The sequence below is a fragment of the Myotis brandtii genome, unplaced genomic scaffold (genome assembly GCF_000412655.1).
Source record: "Myotis brandtii unplaced genomic scaffold, ASM41265v1 scaffold536, whole genome shotgun sequence".
In the NCBI taxonomy this organism is placed as follows: domain Eukaryota; kingdom Metazoa; phylum Chordata; class Mammalia; order Chiroptera; family Vespertilionidae; genus Myotis; species Myotis brandtii.
This window is the reverse complement of record NW_005369967.1, coordinates 333,788-352,355: the sequence shown is the minus strand read 5'-3', so window position 1 is coordinate 352,355 and position 18,568 is coordinate 333,788. Positions and strand designations below refer to the sequence as shown.

At 39.1% G+C, this 18,568-nt stretch overlaps 1 protein-coding gene and 1 long non-coding RNA gene across 11 annotated transcripts in view; one reads left to right on the top strand and one right to left on the bottom strand.

The window, feature by feature from the left end:
• The window catches only part of LOC106728113, a 20,752-nt gene extending 3,399 nt beyond the window's left edge, over nucleotides 1–17,353 (top strand). Inside the window, exons 2-3 of the long non-coding RNA XR_001364370.1 lie at nucleotides 9,066–9,068; nucleotides 17,337–17,353. This is a non-coding gene — a long non-coding RNA (uncharacterized LOC106728113). The remainder of the gene's footprint in view (nucleotides 1–9,065; nucleotides 9,069–17,336) is intronic.
• Nucleotides 8,031–18,568, bottom strand: part of FUT8 (fucosyltransferase 8 (alpha (1,6) fucosyltransferase)) — a 232,794-nt gene continuing 222,256 nt past the window's right edge. For all 10 annotated transcript variants that reach the window (XM_014549149.1, XM_014549150.1, XM_005877902.2 and 7 more), the window contains 2 exons: nucleotides 14,347–14,497; nucleotides 8,031–9,039 (listed from right to left, as the gene is read on the bottom strand). In XM_014549149.1, the coding sequence (XP_014404635.1) occupies nucleotides 8,722–9,039; nucleotides 14,347–14,497 (469 nt within the window). In that variant the 3' untranslated portion in view covers nucleotides 8,031–8,721. The remainder of the gene's footprint in view (nucleotides 9,040–14,346; nucleotides 14,498–18,568) is intronic.

Sequence of the window (18,568 nt, the reverse complement as noted above, 5' to 3'; positions counted from 1 at the left end):
GGTGCCCCAACCCCCCAATCGGCCCTACCCTGAGCGTGAATAGGGGTGGCATCGCAACCTCCTGATCCGCCCTGCTCTGTGCATGACAGGGGGCGGTGCCCCAACTCCCCAATCGGCCCTGCTCTGAGCCCGACCAGGGGCTGCACCTAGGGATTGGGCCTGCCCTCTGCCCCCCGGGAGCAGGCCTAAGCCAGCAGGTCGTTATCTCCCGAGGGGTCCCAGACTGCGAGAGGGCACAGGCCGGGCTGAGGGACCCCCCCTCCAGTGCACAAATTTTTGTGCACCAGGCCTCTAGTCTATAATAATAAAAGCATAAAATGCTAATTAGACCAGATGTCCTTCCGTATGTTCTTCCAGACAACCTTCTGAACGAAGCAGAGGCAAGCCGCTGCAGCTGCAATGTCCGAGCCCCTTGCATGAATTTTATGCATCGAGCCTCTAGTATTACAATAATTATTTAAAGGAGCACTTTTATCCTATTTGCACAAAGGCACCATATAGAGGCCCTATCACAACTCAATTTTTCTCTGATGATTTAAACAGTATTTTGGGAAGTTGAGCCCATTTCGATTATCAATTTAAATTTAACAGTTAGGAATACTTATACTACTAGTGGTCAGCAAACTTTTTCTGTAAAAGGAGAGATGGTAAATATTTGAGGCCTTGTGGGCCACACAGTAAGTCTTTGTCACAAGTATTCAGCTTTGCTTTGTAGCCTGAAAGCTGCCAGACAATATTTACATGAACGGGTGTGGTTGTGTTCCAATAAAACTCTACTTAGAAAAAAAGACAGTGGGTAAAAGCTTGCCAATTACTGACTTATAGAAATATGGTTATTTGAATTATTAATAAGAATTTCTTGAAAGAGCAATGACCTCATTTAGATCGAACCTGTTAAAGGTGAGAAGCCAAAACTTGAAACTAGACCTGATTTCAAACCCCTTGTTCTTTAATCTTCATACACATGAGGTGTTCTCATTCTTGGCAAGTTGGTGACCAGCAGTATGCAGTGATCAATTGTGAGGTGTTTGCAATCTCCAGTGTTTATGGATATTACTTTAAAAAATTAAATAGCTCAGAAGGGACTCACACTTGTCTTGATTTCTTGAACGAGAAGGAAAAGTCAGATCTAGTCCAGAGGGGATGTCACCCCCACTCTTGGCCTCCAAGGAAACTGACTCCTCAGTTCTCTTGGCCTTTGTCTCCACAAACTCCTCTTCCCTTAGTTTAGATGAAAAGAGAGCTGTGGTTCTATGAAAGAAGCCAGGAAACAAAGGTGGGAAAGAAAGCAAACAAAAGAGGAGTTTCCACATTTAAACAGGTAGGTTTACAAAGCCTGTTTCATTAGGTACGAAATTGAGTTACTTGATTGAAATGGAGATCTACAGAAAGACCCGGTCACGGGTCTGGTGTAGCAAACAGAGAGGCCCTTGTTCCTCTTGCTACTCGGCTGTTGACCCACATAGCTTCAGCTTGGCACCTCTAGGACCTTGTTGGAATCTCAGTCTCTACAACGTGACCATAAATCCATGACCTTTTTGGAGATTAGGGCTGGAAAAGAAGCTGGAGGTTATCTAACCTGTTACATGCTTAAGGTTCCTTCCCTTTGGCATCCAATTCTGCTTGGACAACCTTGCAAGGATAGGAAGCTGTCCCCCATATTAGCCTGTGTTATTATCAACAACACAATTTATTAGGAAGTTCTTTCATATGTTGAGTTAAACTTACTCTCACTGTTGCTGCTTCTGCACACTTCTGTAATCACAAGCAACCCTACTTGCTTTTTCACATAGCAGCCTCACCAATATCTGAAGATGCTACCATGGAATACCAAGTACAGGATTCAAGGTGAGATTTAATAGTCCAATACCTTCCCTGTCTGGAGACTGCTGGTTGTGAGGTGTCGGGGAAGTCACAGCACACTACTGGCAATACTACGCTTATGGACAAATAACTTCTCTAAGTCTTTAGTTCCATCCCCCACAGGCTGAACTGGGGCACACCTGACCTTCTGGATCTAAGAACAAACTACATTTGTAGCTGGGCAGTATGTTAAGAGCTCCAGCACTCATTATCTATGCAGTGATTCTTGCCCTGAATTTATGCTAGATTCACCTTTTCATTTCAACTTTTTTAAAAATACTTTTAGGGATCCGGATTCTCTCAAACAATATAATTTGCTATTATCTCAGCTTTTAGTCACTAAAAAAAAATGATAATGATGCAGTAAGAATAGTGGTAATGGCTCACATTAGTTGAGTTTTGTGCCAGGCACTGGGCTAAGAGATTTTCATATGTTATTTAACCCTCACAAAAGCCTTATGAAATAGTTACTAAAATTAATGGGTAAAAAGGTAGAGAAAGGTTACTTGCTCAAGGCCACAGGATTTGAACCCAAGCAGATTGGTGAATTTATACTTTTAACTACATCACATTGTTCCATCAATGTCCTTTTTCAAAGTATTAATAAACTACAAGAGCAAGTCAGGATAGAGTTAACAGCTATTTGATGTTTGGGAAGAAAGCCTGGAAGAGAGTTCAGCACTCCTACTGACCTCTTGTCATCTCTAACTGTTCTCTATTATAACTTCTCCACCAAGTCTACCATCTTGTCCAAAATAACATACTTAATGCCACCCTGAAATCCTAGAGGCAGGATGCATACATATGGTGTTCCTTGAAACAGTTAAATGCAAAGCAATTGGCATCCTGGCTGTACCACTCCATAATTTAAGACTTCTGTGCTTCAGTAGGTAATGATGGTACCTACCTTATGGTAACTATCAAGTAACCGGGTAAAGTGCTTAGGAAAACCCCAGGTACACAGAAAGTGCTCAATAAATGTTAGTTATTATTACAATTCTCATATAAAAACAATTGTCTGGTATGTCTGGTTCTTACATAGTTATCACTTTTTAAACAATCCAGTCTAAAACTTTATTCATGACTTGTCAAATTTATCAATCTATATGTTTGCAATCTATCTTTTCGTTTTTAAAAAAGTCAGTGTCTGCTCATCTTCAATAATTCAGCACTTCATAGTTCACCATGCTTTCTTACAGACCACCAAGCGTCCTGATATCACTCTCTCACTGAGAGCCAGAGACTTGAGCATACTTGATGTCTTAATATTTGGGTGCAATGGAGAAAAACAGCAGTAAACTCCCTAAGGGGGGCACCTCAATTTGTGGCCTGTTGAGTCATCACCAGTCTGTGAGTCTGAGTGTAGGAAATCAAGATCGATAGTTAGGCCAGTTGAAACAAGAGCCACTTTGGATCCTCAAGGCCAAGTCTGAGAGGGGCCAGGGTATGAACAATCACAGCTCTGCTGTCCTTCAGCATATAAGTTACTTCTGAGCCCAAGGATGAGAGCCAGCTAAGCAAACATTTCCAAAGAATTGAGACACATGCAGCAACTGAATTCGAAAGCACTGTACAGGGGTTACCCACCCCACCAATCCTTTTCAGAGTCAGAATCTTGAGGTTAGAAAAGAACCTTCTAGATCTAGTCCAGGGGTTGTAAACTAATAGACCACAGACCCAAAGTAGCCACATGTGTCTTATTTGCCTCCCCTTGTTACCTGTTTGAATTAACTAATATTTAAAAATCTGAAGATATGGCATAAAAATAGATTTTGCTCATCTTAAAAAACAAAGATCTGGCCACATTATGTCTTTAGAATAAAAATCAGCCAAGGCCTAGTAGCTACCCTATTTAGATATGTGAAACCCAACCAGACATTATTTACAAATCCTGATTACATCCAACCATTTCATTCCACGGATGAAGAAATTAGAGCTCTGAAACACTATTTGACTTGTCTACATTGAATAGCAGTCAAAATCAGGCCATGTGTTCTCAATCTGACTTCAGTGATCTTCAGTGAGTACTGTTGATCTTTCCCTTGAGAATTTGAGACACAGGGACATTACCTGCCTATAGGCACTATGACAAGGAGACACAAAACTGAGAACTAGTCTTCTGCTTTTGTACTGACTCCCCTGCATTCCCTTTGCTGGGCCAGAAATCCCAAGGGGCTGCAATCCACTAGGGAAGGTAAAAATAGCCAGAAACTCAAAATCCCAGCATTCCTCAGGCTGCTGAGCACACCCACAGTCTAAACTATCCGTGCTCTCCCTACAAAGCACTGCACATTCCCAGCCTCCACAGATGCCCTCAGACCCAGCTGGGTTATGAGCAAACATGAGGCTTTCTCCTTTGTTAATGGCCTTTTCCCTACCCACACAGGCAGTTAGGGAACAATAGACTCCATGGGACATTGACTCAGGGGAGAGGTTACAGAGAACAGTTACAGATGACAGGAGGTCAGTAGGAGTGAACTCTCTTCCTGGCTTTCTTCCCAAATGTCAAATGGCTGTGGCCATAGCCTTCAATACATTGCTTTTAAAAAGTGCGGACTCTGTTCAGATTGACATAGTTTCACACAAAGGATGCCCTAGCTATGCTCCCCTTGAGTGTAGTGACATTGATTTGTAAAAATCTTTGAAATCTTCAGTTTAAACAGCCAAGAACACACAGTATCATAGCTTCACTATCATAGCTTCCAGGAATATCTTACCTAAAACTGCCCAAGGAGATAGTTGGTTTCTTTTATATCTAGGAGATGCCAATAGCCAAACTATATAGTCTGTGCAAGTACCTAGGATTGGCAGCTGCATGAGGAATGGAATAGTCACAGGGAACCATTCACATGAGATCATACTCTATAAAGGTAGTGGGGATACAAAATCAAGATTGTCTTATTTAAGGATGAGAGCAGAAAGCAAGTAGCAACTGAACTGGAGAGAGCAAGGCTGAATAGTTGAACAGGTACTGAGTCAGAGATTCTGTCTTGTATAAAGAACCTAAAATAAATACACTGTCAAAGGGCAAGTGCTCAAACATGCACAATGTCAATGACAGCTGAGGCCAAAGAACCTGTCCAGGTCTGCCTTTGCCCTGCCACGGATCCTGGAGCAACCCCTCCATGTTCTCCTGAGGACGGCTGCTGCCAGGAACCAGTAAGTATGGAGCCAAATTCTCCTTTGTGCTTCCCTCTGGGCAATGCATTTAAAAAATTCCCCAGAGCCTGTATTCTGGCATAAATTAAGGTGTTACAGCAAGTTCCAAGATTCATCAAAACCCAAGCCAAACATCTATTCTGTTTGGGTTTATCGATCCTGGCTATTGTGTGGCCTCCCGGGAGCACAAATGAAGTATCAGGCTGCTGGCTATGGTCAAAGAGGACTTGTCTCTTACCCCTTGAATAAGGAAATTTATTCTCATTGAGGCCAAGGAGATTCTTCTAGATGCACCATTTAGATCCAATACTTTTCCCGCCTATTGAATATAAAGTGATTATATTCTCAGAACTAAATGATGATAATACTCTTTAATAAAGATTTTTACAGGTGCTTTTTCTCTTTTTAACCCCCAACCCCCTCAGAGGCTGAGTCTGTTGGTGTCCTCAATGATATTAAGCAGGAACTCAGGAAACAGGCTAGGCTCTATATAATAGAAAAAAACTAAAGCTCAGAGAGGGAAGCAACCAGTCTCTCACATTTGGGGACATGAATGTAGAATTAGGGCTAAGAGCCCTTTCACAACAGGCATGAACTTTCCAGCTCAGTACTAAACCAGACTTGAGTGGTAAGACCGGGAAACCCTCGGGAAGACACTCTTGTAATGGCTTTGTCATTAATACACAGAATTCTGGTACCTCCATTCAATGAGTCCAGGCTAATATTTGGTTTAATGTAAGGCTGTTGTAACCAGGAAAAGATCCAAACCTTCCTAATGCAGCACTGGTCACTCAATTCAAAACCATGCAGTCTTTAAATACCAGGTTTTCATGAGGAAAGTACAAGGGTGATGAGCAACTGTCAGCCCTTCCAACATGGCAGTAAGTAAAGGAGGAATCATCATCACGTACATGATGATTTGCAAAAAAGTGACTCAGAAGAGCTTGTCAGTATGATGTGGTCAGTAGTACTCATTATCCTGTCCACACCTGCAAATTTAACAATTTAGTTGTTTCTTCCTTTTCCTTCCTGCTTGAAGCTACTGGCTCCTTAGCTATTAAGGCCAGAGTCTAAACGAAGGCTGTCATAGGTCTAAGCTCCTCTGCCCCCACTACGCTTTTTCATTTTAAGTCTTTGCCTCTGAGTTTCACTTTCCTGTATGGTAGAGTTTAAGTGTCTCACAGGAAGTGAACAGATCTCCCAATGATAACAACTATAGACTCTTGACAAAATAATAATAAAAAAAACTGCCTGAAGGCATTGGTGACTAAACAAAAAAGCAGGTGAACTCTGGAGAGGTTAAAACTTTGAAGAAGGAAATGGCACAAGATGAGTTCCCATTTTTATGGCTTTTAGGCTGATAGGCTGTTTGAAGAATCAGAGCAACCACAGCTCCTAAAAGTGAGGGGAGAACCCTCAGAAGAAAGAAAGCCAAAGAAAGAGAACCCCAAATTCTGTGCATAAAGTCTGCCCACATCTCTGGCTGATCCCTGAACCATACGTGTGTGGGAAAGACTCCAGCTTAAAGATAAAAAAACTGAATTAAGATTTGAGCTGCTGCCCAAGACAGTTTACAGTTTGAGTCCAATGAAATTAAATGCCTGCTAACAAACATCAGTACTCTTCAGAGAAATACAACAGAATGCACAACATAATCATAATACAGAGAAATATGAAGCAGTTATTATCAGTAACCCACTGTACTGATGTTCTGATGACAAGTAAGATGCTAATTAGAAAATAACTCATATTCAAAAGTACTTCTTAGTTGGAGATGTTTGTTTCAAATGACTTTTATTTGTGCCAAAACTAAATCGCAAACTGCTTACTGACACGATAGGTAGTGTTGCTCGTTGGGAGACTTGACCGGAAAGAGAATTTAGGGAAGTCGGGTGGAGAGATTTTGTGTAGAGGTATTTTCACTTGGTGAGGATGTGAAGGACAGAGCTTTTCAGTCTGGGATCCCTAATATTAAACACCAGGCCTGCTACTAGTTCTTATAGGGATCTTTTATTTTATTTTCTTTCCCAGAAGGTAGAGCACATGCTATGAAATACTCTGCCAGACATGTAAAGGAGGCAACCTACAGAACATAGAAAGTGTTTTTATAAGGAGAAAAGTGATGTTCATACAGAACACTTAGAGAGCATCAGAGCCCTGTCTTCTGAAGTGATTCTAAAATGGAATTACTAAACAGAAGTATTTGGAAGAGATAATCCTAAATCCATTTTTGGGTTTCACACTGGTTCTTCTCTCCTTTGTTAACTGAATTCTACATCTTGTGAGACTAGATTTCAGAAACAGAGCCAGCTTGCCAACCCCAAAGATTCCTGGTACTCTCAAAAGCAGGATATGATAGAAAAGGGCACAAATTGGTTTTTGGGTGTGGTGGGGGGAGAGAAAGGACACAACACACAAAAGTGACAAGAGCTACAGTAAGAAAGATTACCAACAAATCTGAAGTTATTAGTTTTGGAAATGGAGGTGACAGTTCCTCTAAGGGCAAGCAGTATGATAATTTAATTAAACCAGCGGTTCTCAACCTGTGGGTCGCGACCCCTTTGGCGGTCGAACGACCCTTTCACAGGGGTCACCTAAGACCATCCTGCATATCAGATATTTACATTACGATTCATAACAGTAGCAACATTACAGTTATGAAGTAGCAACGAAAATAATTTTATGGTTGGGTCACAACATGAGGAACTGTATTTAAAGGGCCAGAAGGTTGAGAACCACTGAATTAAACAAAAACAATGCCCAAACTAAAAGAATGGAAGCTCCCAAGGAGTGTTCTTAGCAGCCTTGTAATGTGCACCAATTACACTGTTTTCAGTGTGAAAATGGCTCGATGACTCTTTGAACTAAGACCAGATTAGTCACGCAATCAACAACAGAAAACAAAAGACCCCCCAAAAAACAACAAAAAAAGCCCAGCAGAACTATAAAACTCCTCTTTTATCGTAGATTTTCCACTATAAAGCTGACCACCACATCATCCAATGATGTAAAATTCTAGAAACTTCACAAAATTTCTTTTTAAAATTTATTTTTTGTTATCAAAGAGAATGGCCAGAAACATTGAGTACTAAAGAATCTGTTCATGGCATCATTTTACAAAAGTTCCTAATGGAATGAGAATATTTTATTTCAATGTATCTCCTTCACTTATTAAAGATGAGGTGGATGAACTGATGTAATTACTTAAAAAAAATTCCAGACAAGAACATCCATTCTCATTCTGAATCTGCTGACTGGAGTGAATTCAGTGGTTGCATTACCACCACTGGCTAAGAATCCACCTCCCCACAGCGGGGAGCTATTCAAGTCTTCTCATCAGGTCTCTCAGAGATAGGCACCATGTTTGAAGTCTCACACAAATGTCTGTGTCACTTAAATTACAATGTGGCAGTGTTTTTCTCATGGAGACATAATCTTGAAAGAAGAGGCAAAGTCGAAAACCACCTGCTTGCATGTTATATGTGAGTACATTATTCGACTGTGCAGGGGTTTTGGGCATTGTAGCCCTTGTGAAAGAGAAATTTCACCAACAAAACATCTGTCAGTTCTCAGCTACTCCTGATGCTGAGGGTGTCTACTCATTCAACCATGTGTTGTTAGGACAGGGCCTTCTTCATCTACTGTTTGGCTCAAATAGTTTGAACTGAGTTTAGTTTTCCTTCTCCTCCATCTTAAGCTTTATTTCTCGGCTTCAGGATATGTGGGGTACTTGACTGTCTCTATCTTCTCTCGGACTTTGTAGGAGGGATACAAGCCCGTCCTTCCCAGTTTCCTGTTGACACCTTTAGAATAGCCATCCCAATGATTTCCAGCCACACCAATGATATCTCCAGGTTCCATGGGAATTTCATCTGCAGTTCGAGGCTGGTGAGGATAAATGGCAATCTGGTTGTGGGCATTTTGGCCCCCAAAATAGTAGATGTCATCCAAAGAATGGAAGTTTGCAGAGGCATCAGGATGCAGTGTTTGCATGATTTCATAAGCGACTCGACAGACCTTGGGAAATAATTTTTAAAAAATAGTTAGTATATGTAAGATCCCCATCAGAACAATCTAAAAGCCCTTAGCCAAAGAGATCAGAACTAGACTAGGACTAGAACTGAGAGAATGAGAACTAGTGGATTCTAGTCACAAGTTTTCAGTCCATTTGCTCTCAAGTGATGATATAGCATATAGCATAAGTCATTCTTCATTCTGTGCTTGCATCTGTGTTTTTTAACATAAAAGATTACAATTAAGGTCTCTGGGAGAAAAAAATATATAATGCAAAGTACTTTAAGAATATGAATCAGTTAATTTTAATAAACATTCATTAAGAACCACATAGTACTTGGGCACTGGTGGTATAAAATGAGGAAGACATAGTTTGTGCCCTTGAAGACTTTAAGGTTAGGATTAGGGTTATAAATACTTTACAAATATGCTGCTGCTCCCTTTCCTTCATTCAGTGTTAATCAATCACATACTCTTTTCTGCTAATTTGAACTTGGCCTCCGGATTATTTTCAATAGAAATTCATGTAATTACTGACAATCAATTAGCACTGGCAAGTGAGAGAAACGTATCTACCATTTCGATTCCAAATAGTTTTAAGTGTGCTGTGTAGATAGTAGCATTCTAGGACTGAAATAAGATGGACTTGTCTTTGGGGAAGATGCATCTACCTGATGCATTTAAGGCTACTTAAAAGATTCCTGTCCAAAGAATACCTATTATGCCCACTGGATGGATGTCAGCTGAAATTCCACAACCTGAGCATCATTCCTTGAGCTTAATGCTTGGTGATTAAGTTAAACTATAACTATCTTCATGGAAGTATAACATTTTAAGCAATTAATAAATACATTTATTATAGCATAAATAGGTTGCAGAAACTCTTCTAAGAATAGTGAAGAAATAAGAGAGAATGCTATCATTTTGCTTAGAAAATTCTTCCAATATACATTGTGAACAGAGAACTCAACTCACGTAAAATTTTCTTAAATCTCCAGTTGTAGTTATCTCAGTTAATGAAGTTTTATTGGCCCCGTACCAATAGACATAGAACTAGACACAGAATCAAGACAATGACTTTCCATTCGTACCTGCTACTTCATCAACACACTAATTTTATATTGGGAATGTCATGGTACAAGTGAAAACACTGGTAGAATACTGAGACCATAACAAATAAGGCTAAAAAGATTTAGAACTTGAACTTTAAATTCAGCCAAAGGCACACAGAGGACAAGCAAAATCAAGTGAAGACTCTGGAAAGGAAGAAACTAAAAAATTAAAACAAAGCAGCTCTAATAATAGCAAAGTACAATAATAATAATAGAGGCTAATATTTATTGAGTTTTTGCTGTCAGATAGTGTTTTTAGGTATTATCTAATTTAATCCCCTCAATAGCCCTATACAATTCTATCATGTTTATTTTACAGATGTCAAAGGTCAATTAAGAAATTTGCCCAAGGTTACACTATTATTAAGTGGTAGATTCAGGTTTTGAACACAGGCTGTCTGTGTATGCTAGTTAACTGCTAAGCATATTTTCTCTTATAGACACTGTTCTCCATGTTTGGACTGTAACACCAGAGAGATAAAACATAAGGCCAGGCTGGCCTTGGGCAAACCTGAGAGTCTTCTTTTCAGGGCATGTCCAGGTACTCTTCAATCATCTTTAGCCAGAAATGCATGACTCGTATTGCTTGACCTTGGGATGACCATAAGGCCCACTGTGGCAATGAACTCTAATGTACTTCCTCCTCTCCACTATTAAATATCTCACTCATAAAAACGTTACCCTCAGTCCCATACCCTAGAAGCCTTCTTTTGAGGAAATAATCCTAATGATCAGTTTATGTTCTATATCAATAATTGTTGATATGTTAGTCTGCTGGATGACATGTATTTCCTTAAGCCAAAGTAATAATGAACGGTGGAAATTTCAGACATTGAGATGGAGCAATATAAGACCCTTTATCCTTCTCATATTGGTGATAATCATAGCAGTTGAGGTTAATGAGCACTGATAATGGTCCAGGTACTGTTTTAATAGTGTGCTTGCTTGCATCTTTTTCAACTCAAAAACTCACAAGAACCATATAAGGTGGCTACTACTATTCTCATTTTATAGATGAAGAAACTAAGCCACAGAAAGATTAAGTAAATTTCCAAAAAGTTAAAAAAAAAGGCAAAGCAAAGAAAAAAGGAGCTAGTAATTGGCAGAGCCACAATTAGCACTCTCTCTGGCTCTCAACCACACACTAAACTGCCTTAGGATAAGTCCTAGAGCAGTGCCTGCCACATAGGCACTCAATAACTATCTGTTGAATGAATACTGCTCCGTGCATAATACCAGCCAGCAGTGGAGATGCAAGTCCACAAGGGGTAATTTAATCCCTAAGCTTCATATATAACATTCTGAGCAATTAAAATTTTTTCTCTATATTAACAGTGGGGCAATTTACTGCAAAAGCTAGAAAGGATTACTATAATGTTGATGTTTGCATTTAATCACCCTAGGCTTCATCTCTGGGTTTTACAAGTCCAAATCATGTGGCAGGTAAATGAAGGCTTTCATCTGATCAGTACTCAGGTTTGATACCTGACAGGTAACATGATTGATGAGGCAAACCCTTTGGTTTGCAAAGCAGTGGCTGGCCACATTTTGTATCTTTTATTTCATTCTGTTTTGACATGGCATTATATCATTTTCAGAACACCAATAAGCACAAGGTAATGGGTAAGAACAAAAATCCTGATAAAGAATAAAACACAGATATGACTGTATTAAAAACAACAATTAAAAAGGAAAGAAAGGTCCATTAGTCTGAATTTTATCCCTGAGGAACAACTAGCTGAGTTTGCATGAGTCTCCAAAGCTTTCTCAGAGCAGCTGAGATATCCTTTTTTTTTTTTTTGTCAAAATAGACAAGGCCAAGAGGATCTCTAGTATGCAAAGTAATATCTGTTTTTTCCCACTGCACTTTCCAAAATCGGACTCAGAATGTAGTGAGGCCAGTTATGCTACGTGTGGACGTGGAATTAGACAATGAAGAGTGTCACAAGAATGCTTTTAAGAGTCACAAAGGGAAGTGTCAAAGGGGGAAAGTAAGTAATTTTGTCCAGTGGTGATTTTAATGCTGGAAGAAGGAAAGCAAAGCATCAAGCACCTCCCTTGAATCTCAGGGCCTACCGACACGTAAAGTTGGTAATATTCAAACATGTATATATTTATTGCATTTTATTTTTATTTATTTTAAAAATATAATTCTATTGATTTCAGAGAGGAAGGGAGAGATAGAAGCATCAATGATGCGAATCACTGATTGGCTGCCTCCTGCATGCCCCCTACTGGGCATTGAGCCCGCAACCCGGCATGTGCCCTGACTGGGAATTAAACAGTGACCTCCTGGTTCATAGGTCGACACTCAACCACTGAACCACACAGGCTGGGCTGGGCTATATTCATTGGATTTTAGAGCTTTATGACTAGAGCAGTGGTTCTCAACAAGGGTGATTTTGCCCCCACAGGACATTGGGTAATGTCTGAAGACACTTTTGATTGTCACAATTGAGGTGGAGGTGCTACTGGCCAGGGATGCTGTAAAGTATCCTAAAATGCACAGGACAGTGCCTCACGACAACTTTTCTGGCCCCAAATGCCAGGGGTGCCCTGGTGGAGAAACCCTTGACTAGAGGAACAAACCTTAGGTAAGCCCACAGTCTAGGCCCACAGAGGAGGTGGTACATAGAATGATTGACACATTCTAAGAATACCCATTCAAAAATGTGTGGAGGTTGTTACTAGTTATTTGCACCTGCTGACCAGGCAGACATATAGTCAGACTGTCAAAACAGTTGAGAGAGACCAAAAATAGAAAAGGGAGCTTATCAAAGTCAGGATCGTGACCCTAATTAGGGAGAAACATCAGCAGTGGATGCTTCATGGGAACCTGAAGGCCAAGGAAGTTTTCCTCCTGACTAGGATTGCTGCCTGTGTGACTCCTGTACTGTGTAGCTGTCTTTTTGGGTAGTAAGTTGTATTCCTATTCCATATTGAAGAAGCTCGTATAGCCTTGGCTGTGGTAGGTATCTTTCCAACAATCATATCACCATCCCACTGTGACAATGTGCATTGTCACACATTAGAAAACTGCCCATTTATTTATATTCACATGAAAATGATGTGGATTTCCTCTTCACATTTTCTCTTCTCAACTTCATCTAAGCTTTTAGGCATATATTATTCTTACATAATTTACATTTCTTGGTAGTTATTTCATGTGAGTATTTTATCTTCATTTCCTCTGGAATCCCCTCTACGCCTAGTATAAATCTGAGCACAAATGGTTGTTTAGCAGATTTTCAATAAACTACCCAGTAATATGCACATAAATGAAAGAGCAGAATAAAATCCACAATAAATATTGCTATGGTGATATTCCACTGGGAAATATGAGGCTGCTTGTACCACTCATAAAAACAGATACACCTAACCCATAACACATAATTATCTACAACAATTACTCTCAAAACATGATTGTAATATGGTATTGCTTAAATTTAATGTACAGTCTCTTGCTTGGTGGAAATGTAGTAAGATTTGAAGAGGAATTACATTTACTCTTTCTTATGTTCTATAAAGCAATTGAGACAAAATGCTGGGCATTTAAGCCTCTTAGTATCAGTGTATCGATAGTATAAATGGATGGGTTCTGGTTAAATATTGACTGTGTGCAAAATCAGAAAGTATTAAGCAAGCTTAATTACCTGCTGTTTCTGTTTAATGCTGTGAACAAGCCGAGCACTTTAAACAACTCTAGTAGCTGGCTTCAGTAGAGATGTATTCAACCATTGCTTGCAAACAACTAAATATTCAGTGCACCTAAATAGCTATGTTTTGGGGGAATCTTCTCATGCTTTCACAAAAATGGTAATTCGCAAATATTAGGAAAATTTCACCAGAATCATGATAACTAACATTTAAAAAAGCCCTAGCCAGTTTCATTAAGTGGATAGAGTATCAGCCTGCGGACTGAAGGGTCCCAGGTTCGATTCCGGTCAAGGGCATGTACCTCAGTTGCAGGCTCGATCCCTGGCCCTGGTTGGAGCATGTATGGGAGGCAACCAATCGATATGTCTCCCTCACATCCATGTTTCTCTCTCTGTCTCTCCCCTCCCTCCCACTCTCTTTGAAAATCAATGGAAAAATGTCCTCAGTTGAGGATTAATAAACAAACAAGAAAACAAGAAGTTCCTAACCCTAATATGACCAAAAAGTACTGGCCTCTTAAAAATACCCTACTATCACTTACCTGGGATGAAAAAGTACACACTAGGAAGTCTGCCTGGGAGAGAAAGTGTATATCCAGAATCACACCCCTAAGTGAATTTTCCGTGTATCGATTGTGTAGTCCAGCTGACCAAGAGATAGAGTTATCACTAATAAATTCATAACTGGGGTACCTGAAAAAGAAATAAATTGATACATAGTCACTGAAATCACAATATTCTATTAGGAGGTAGTATCCTATCAGCAGGAGGCAGACCTGCTCCTTTGACCAAGAGTTCCTCTCTAACAGTAAAGAGAGCTTTAAAATGATAATATTCAAAAGAATAGTCAATGAAGTTTCTTTGAATCCACTAGTGGGACAGAAACCACTCTGGAGTACCCTGCATGTTAAATGTCATTGGCATGCCATATAAAATACACACTGATGTATCAAAATGTCCCTTCTCAATTCGTGAAAGAGTTGAAAACAGAAGACTCCTATTTTCTTTGTAATGAGTGAGCTCTAAGAAGTTTTGCAAGCTGCTTTCATATTTGGTCACTGAACTTTTCCTTTAGAATACAAATATCATGATTAAATTTCATTAAAAATTTTAATTCAGAATTTGGGATAATTCAGACTTATCCTCTAACCACCATCCTTGAAGAACCATCTTAACCAATAACAGTAATGTAAACCATTCTAATACATTTATGAAGGCAAATTTCTTGTAGATGTCCACCCAAATAATATTTTAGTAGTCTTGAGATAGGATATTTAAAACTATTAAAATAGGATGTCTTTAAAAAGTCTACCACATGTTCAAATGATTCTATTCTGAATTAGAGGTGTAATTATACTCTAATATAGAGTGAATACATTTTCTCAGTGCCTGAAGTAGATCTTCAGAGTTAAAATGTAAACTTTGGGAAGTTACATGAAAAGGATATAATAATTATACCTACTTCATATATTTCATAAGCATTGAGTAAATACACTAAGCAATATAAACTATTTAGAAGAGTATCTGACATGTAGCGAATGCTCAATACATATTGCTTGTGACTATTAAACATTTTCCCCAGACATCCATCTGGTTTTATTCCTTACTTCCTTTAGATCTCTGCTCAAATATAGCCTTATTAGTATGAACTTTGGCAATCAGTATCCCTTTTACCTACTTAATTTTTCTCCATGGCTCTTATTATCATTGCACATAACATGTATTTACTGTTTATTTACTGCCTGCATCCATTCATTCCCCACCTCCATCATCCCTAACTGAACAGAGGCATTTGATATATTTCATTCACTCTATTATTCTCAGCACCTATAAGACAATCTGGGATATAACAGAGGATCACTATTTGTTGAAAAATAATAATTCTTATTTATAAATCCTGAAACATTATGAGTCACTTTATTGTCTGTCTCCACACAGTATTCCCCCCAATTGGGACTAAGCCTAATTTTTCTTTGCATCACAGCACGTAGCATTCCACACAACACTGTGAATAAATACATGAACAAGGGAGCGCTATCTATGCCTGGGACTTTTTCCTAATCCCCTAACAGCTGCTTTGGATTTCACAGCCACCACGGAGCTTTCTCTCATTGCCTCTAACAACGACTGTAAAGGTAAAGTCTCTGAACACTGTTTCAGACTGGTGTTCAGTGTTTGGATACATTTGGCCTCATTATTTTTGACATTTTGCTCTCCTCAGTTCCAAATCAGGGAGATGAAGGAACTGTCACATTTATTCTAAAAAGAAAACAACCAAAAAAACTTTTAATGTTATTCCTGCAAAGCTGCATACCCCAGCATGGGGCAGAAACAGTGATAAATAAACATAAAAAGGCTGAAGGGTGGAGGAGAGGATGAATTGCTAAAGTACATCAGCAAGGTTTTATCCTTGAATAAAGACCGATTTTGTCAGCATGGTTTGGGTGCTCAGTGAAACAAAAGAGTGATCCTTTCACTGAGAAGGGACACTAACATTAATGCCCTTCTTAACTTAAAGGTCTCTACCTGGAACCAAACCAAAAGGGTGCCTAAGTTCCTCAGGCTTTATCTCTATATGTAATCCACTTGATGAAGGATACTGAGAGTGGAAAAAACAAAACAAAACAAAGGAACACAGCGAAAAATGGGAGGGAGAGTTTGCATCTCCAATAATGAATGAGCATGGAACTTTCTGTACAAACATGTTTCTTTTTTGTCTCTTGTTCACAAGCATGTCAGCAGAGCAATTCTTCCATTGTGAAGTTGCAGAGGTTGCCAAGGAAAAATATTTTTTTCTTCTTCTACCTCATAAAAATTTATTTTTACATCACCAAGAAAGGGCTAACTAACATCAAATTTTCTTTTCTGAACTCTTTCTCCAGACAGGAGATACTCTTCTTCATGACTCAGAAAATGAAACACATCAAATTTTCTTTTCTGAACTCTTTCTCCAGACAGAAGGAGATACTCCTCTTCATGACTCAGAAAATGAAATGATTTTTGGAGAGAAAAATATGCATAAAAGGCTACTACGTTTATCCTATCCTATATAATAAAAGGGTAATATGCAAATTGATCCTAAAGGTAGAATGACCAGTAACGACCATGACTCAGAAAATGAAACGATTTTTGGAGAGAAAAATATGCATAAAAGGCTACTACGTTTATCCTAGCCTATATAATAAAAGGGTAATATGCAAATTGATCCTAAAGGTAGAATGACCAGGAATGACCAGTCGCTATGATGTGCACTGACCACCAGGGGGCAGACGCTCAATGCAGGAGCTGCCCCTTGGTGGTCAGTGTGTTTCCACAGGGGGAGCGCCACTCAGCCAGAAGCCGGCTCATGGCTGGCCAGCACAGCAGCAGTGGCAGGAGCCTCTCCGGCCTCTGTGGCAGTGCTAAGGATGTCCAACTAACTGCTTAGGCCCGCTCCTCATGGGGGCCTAAGCAGTTAGTCAGACATCCCCCAAGGGCTTCTGGGTTGCCAGAGGGATGTCTGACTGCCAGCTTAGGCCCGATCTCCCGAGAGTGGGCCTAAGCCGGCAGAAGGACATCCCTCAAGGGGTCCTGGACTGCGTGAGGATGCAGGCTGTGCTGAGGGATCCCCCAAGTGCACGAATTTCCGTGCACTGGGCCTCTAGTAATAGAATATGAAGGAATCGCTGCCTGGACTGTAAGGGGAAAAGGAGTTACTAGCTGCTGACCAAAAAAAGTAAATTCAAGTTTTACTACTGCCATAATCTAAGTACTGCCAACTGTAATACAGTACAAGCATTGTTTGGTGTAAAAATATAATGTGGTGTTATGGATCAAAGCTGTAAGATTCGCAGATACTTTTATCTAAATACTTCTGAGTCCAGAAATATAGCTTAAGGAAATAATGGGGATAATTTTAGGCACATTTCCTAACATTATTTATAAGATTAAAAAAATGTGGATAACCTAATTATCCAATATTAGGGGAATGGTCAAGTAAGCAATGGACTATCCATAGAGTCACTATGTAGTTATTAAAAAAGATATTTATAATGATTTTTTTAGTGACCTGAGATAATTCATCTATTGCTGTATTAATCAAAAAAGATTTCAAATTATATAGAATGTGATAAACTAAATAGTGTAACTATGAACATGACTGAAGGGAATATGTCAAAATTGAAGCAGTTACTACCACTGAGTAATGGGATTGTGGGCATTATTTTTTCCTTGCTTGTATAATTACCAACTTCCATATTTTCTAATGAGCATGAATTATTTTGTTAATCAAGGAAAAAAGAAAAAAAGCTTTTAATGTATTTGAGAACAAATAAAAGAGTAGATAAAATTAATATTTTAATATTTTTTCAACTAAGGTATAAATTCAGTGTGGTATTTTAAAATGAAGGAGCATGGTAAACAATTTCTACTTCTCTCTAACAGGTTTAGATATAAAATTGGAAAAGTACTCGTGAAAACTTTCTATTGTGTTTTGTGCCCAAACATTCATTTAATCTCTAATTCTTATGTAAGAATTATAATTATATAACTTGGCTTAGCTTATACTTGGCTGGTGAATTTCTTGATTCTTGTTTATAAGTGTGTGTGTGTGTGTGTGTGTGTGTGTGTGTGTGTGTAGTCAATAGAGACTTAAGAAAAAAAAGCAATTTACATCAGGTTAATCTGAATTCTTAGGAGGTAGAAATAAGATTTAAATTATTATCTAATGATTTGGAGAAACACCTGCATTATAGTCCTCATTTTAAATTTGTTTTTCTTCCCAAC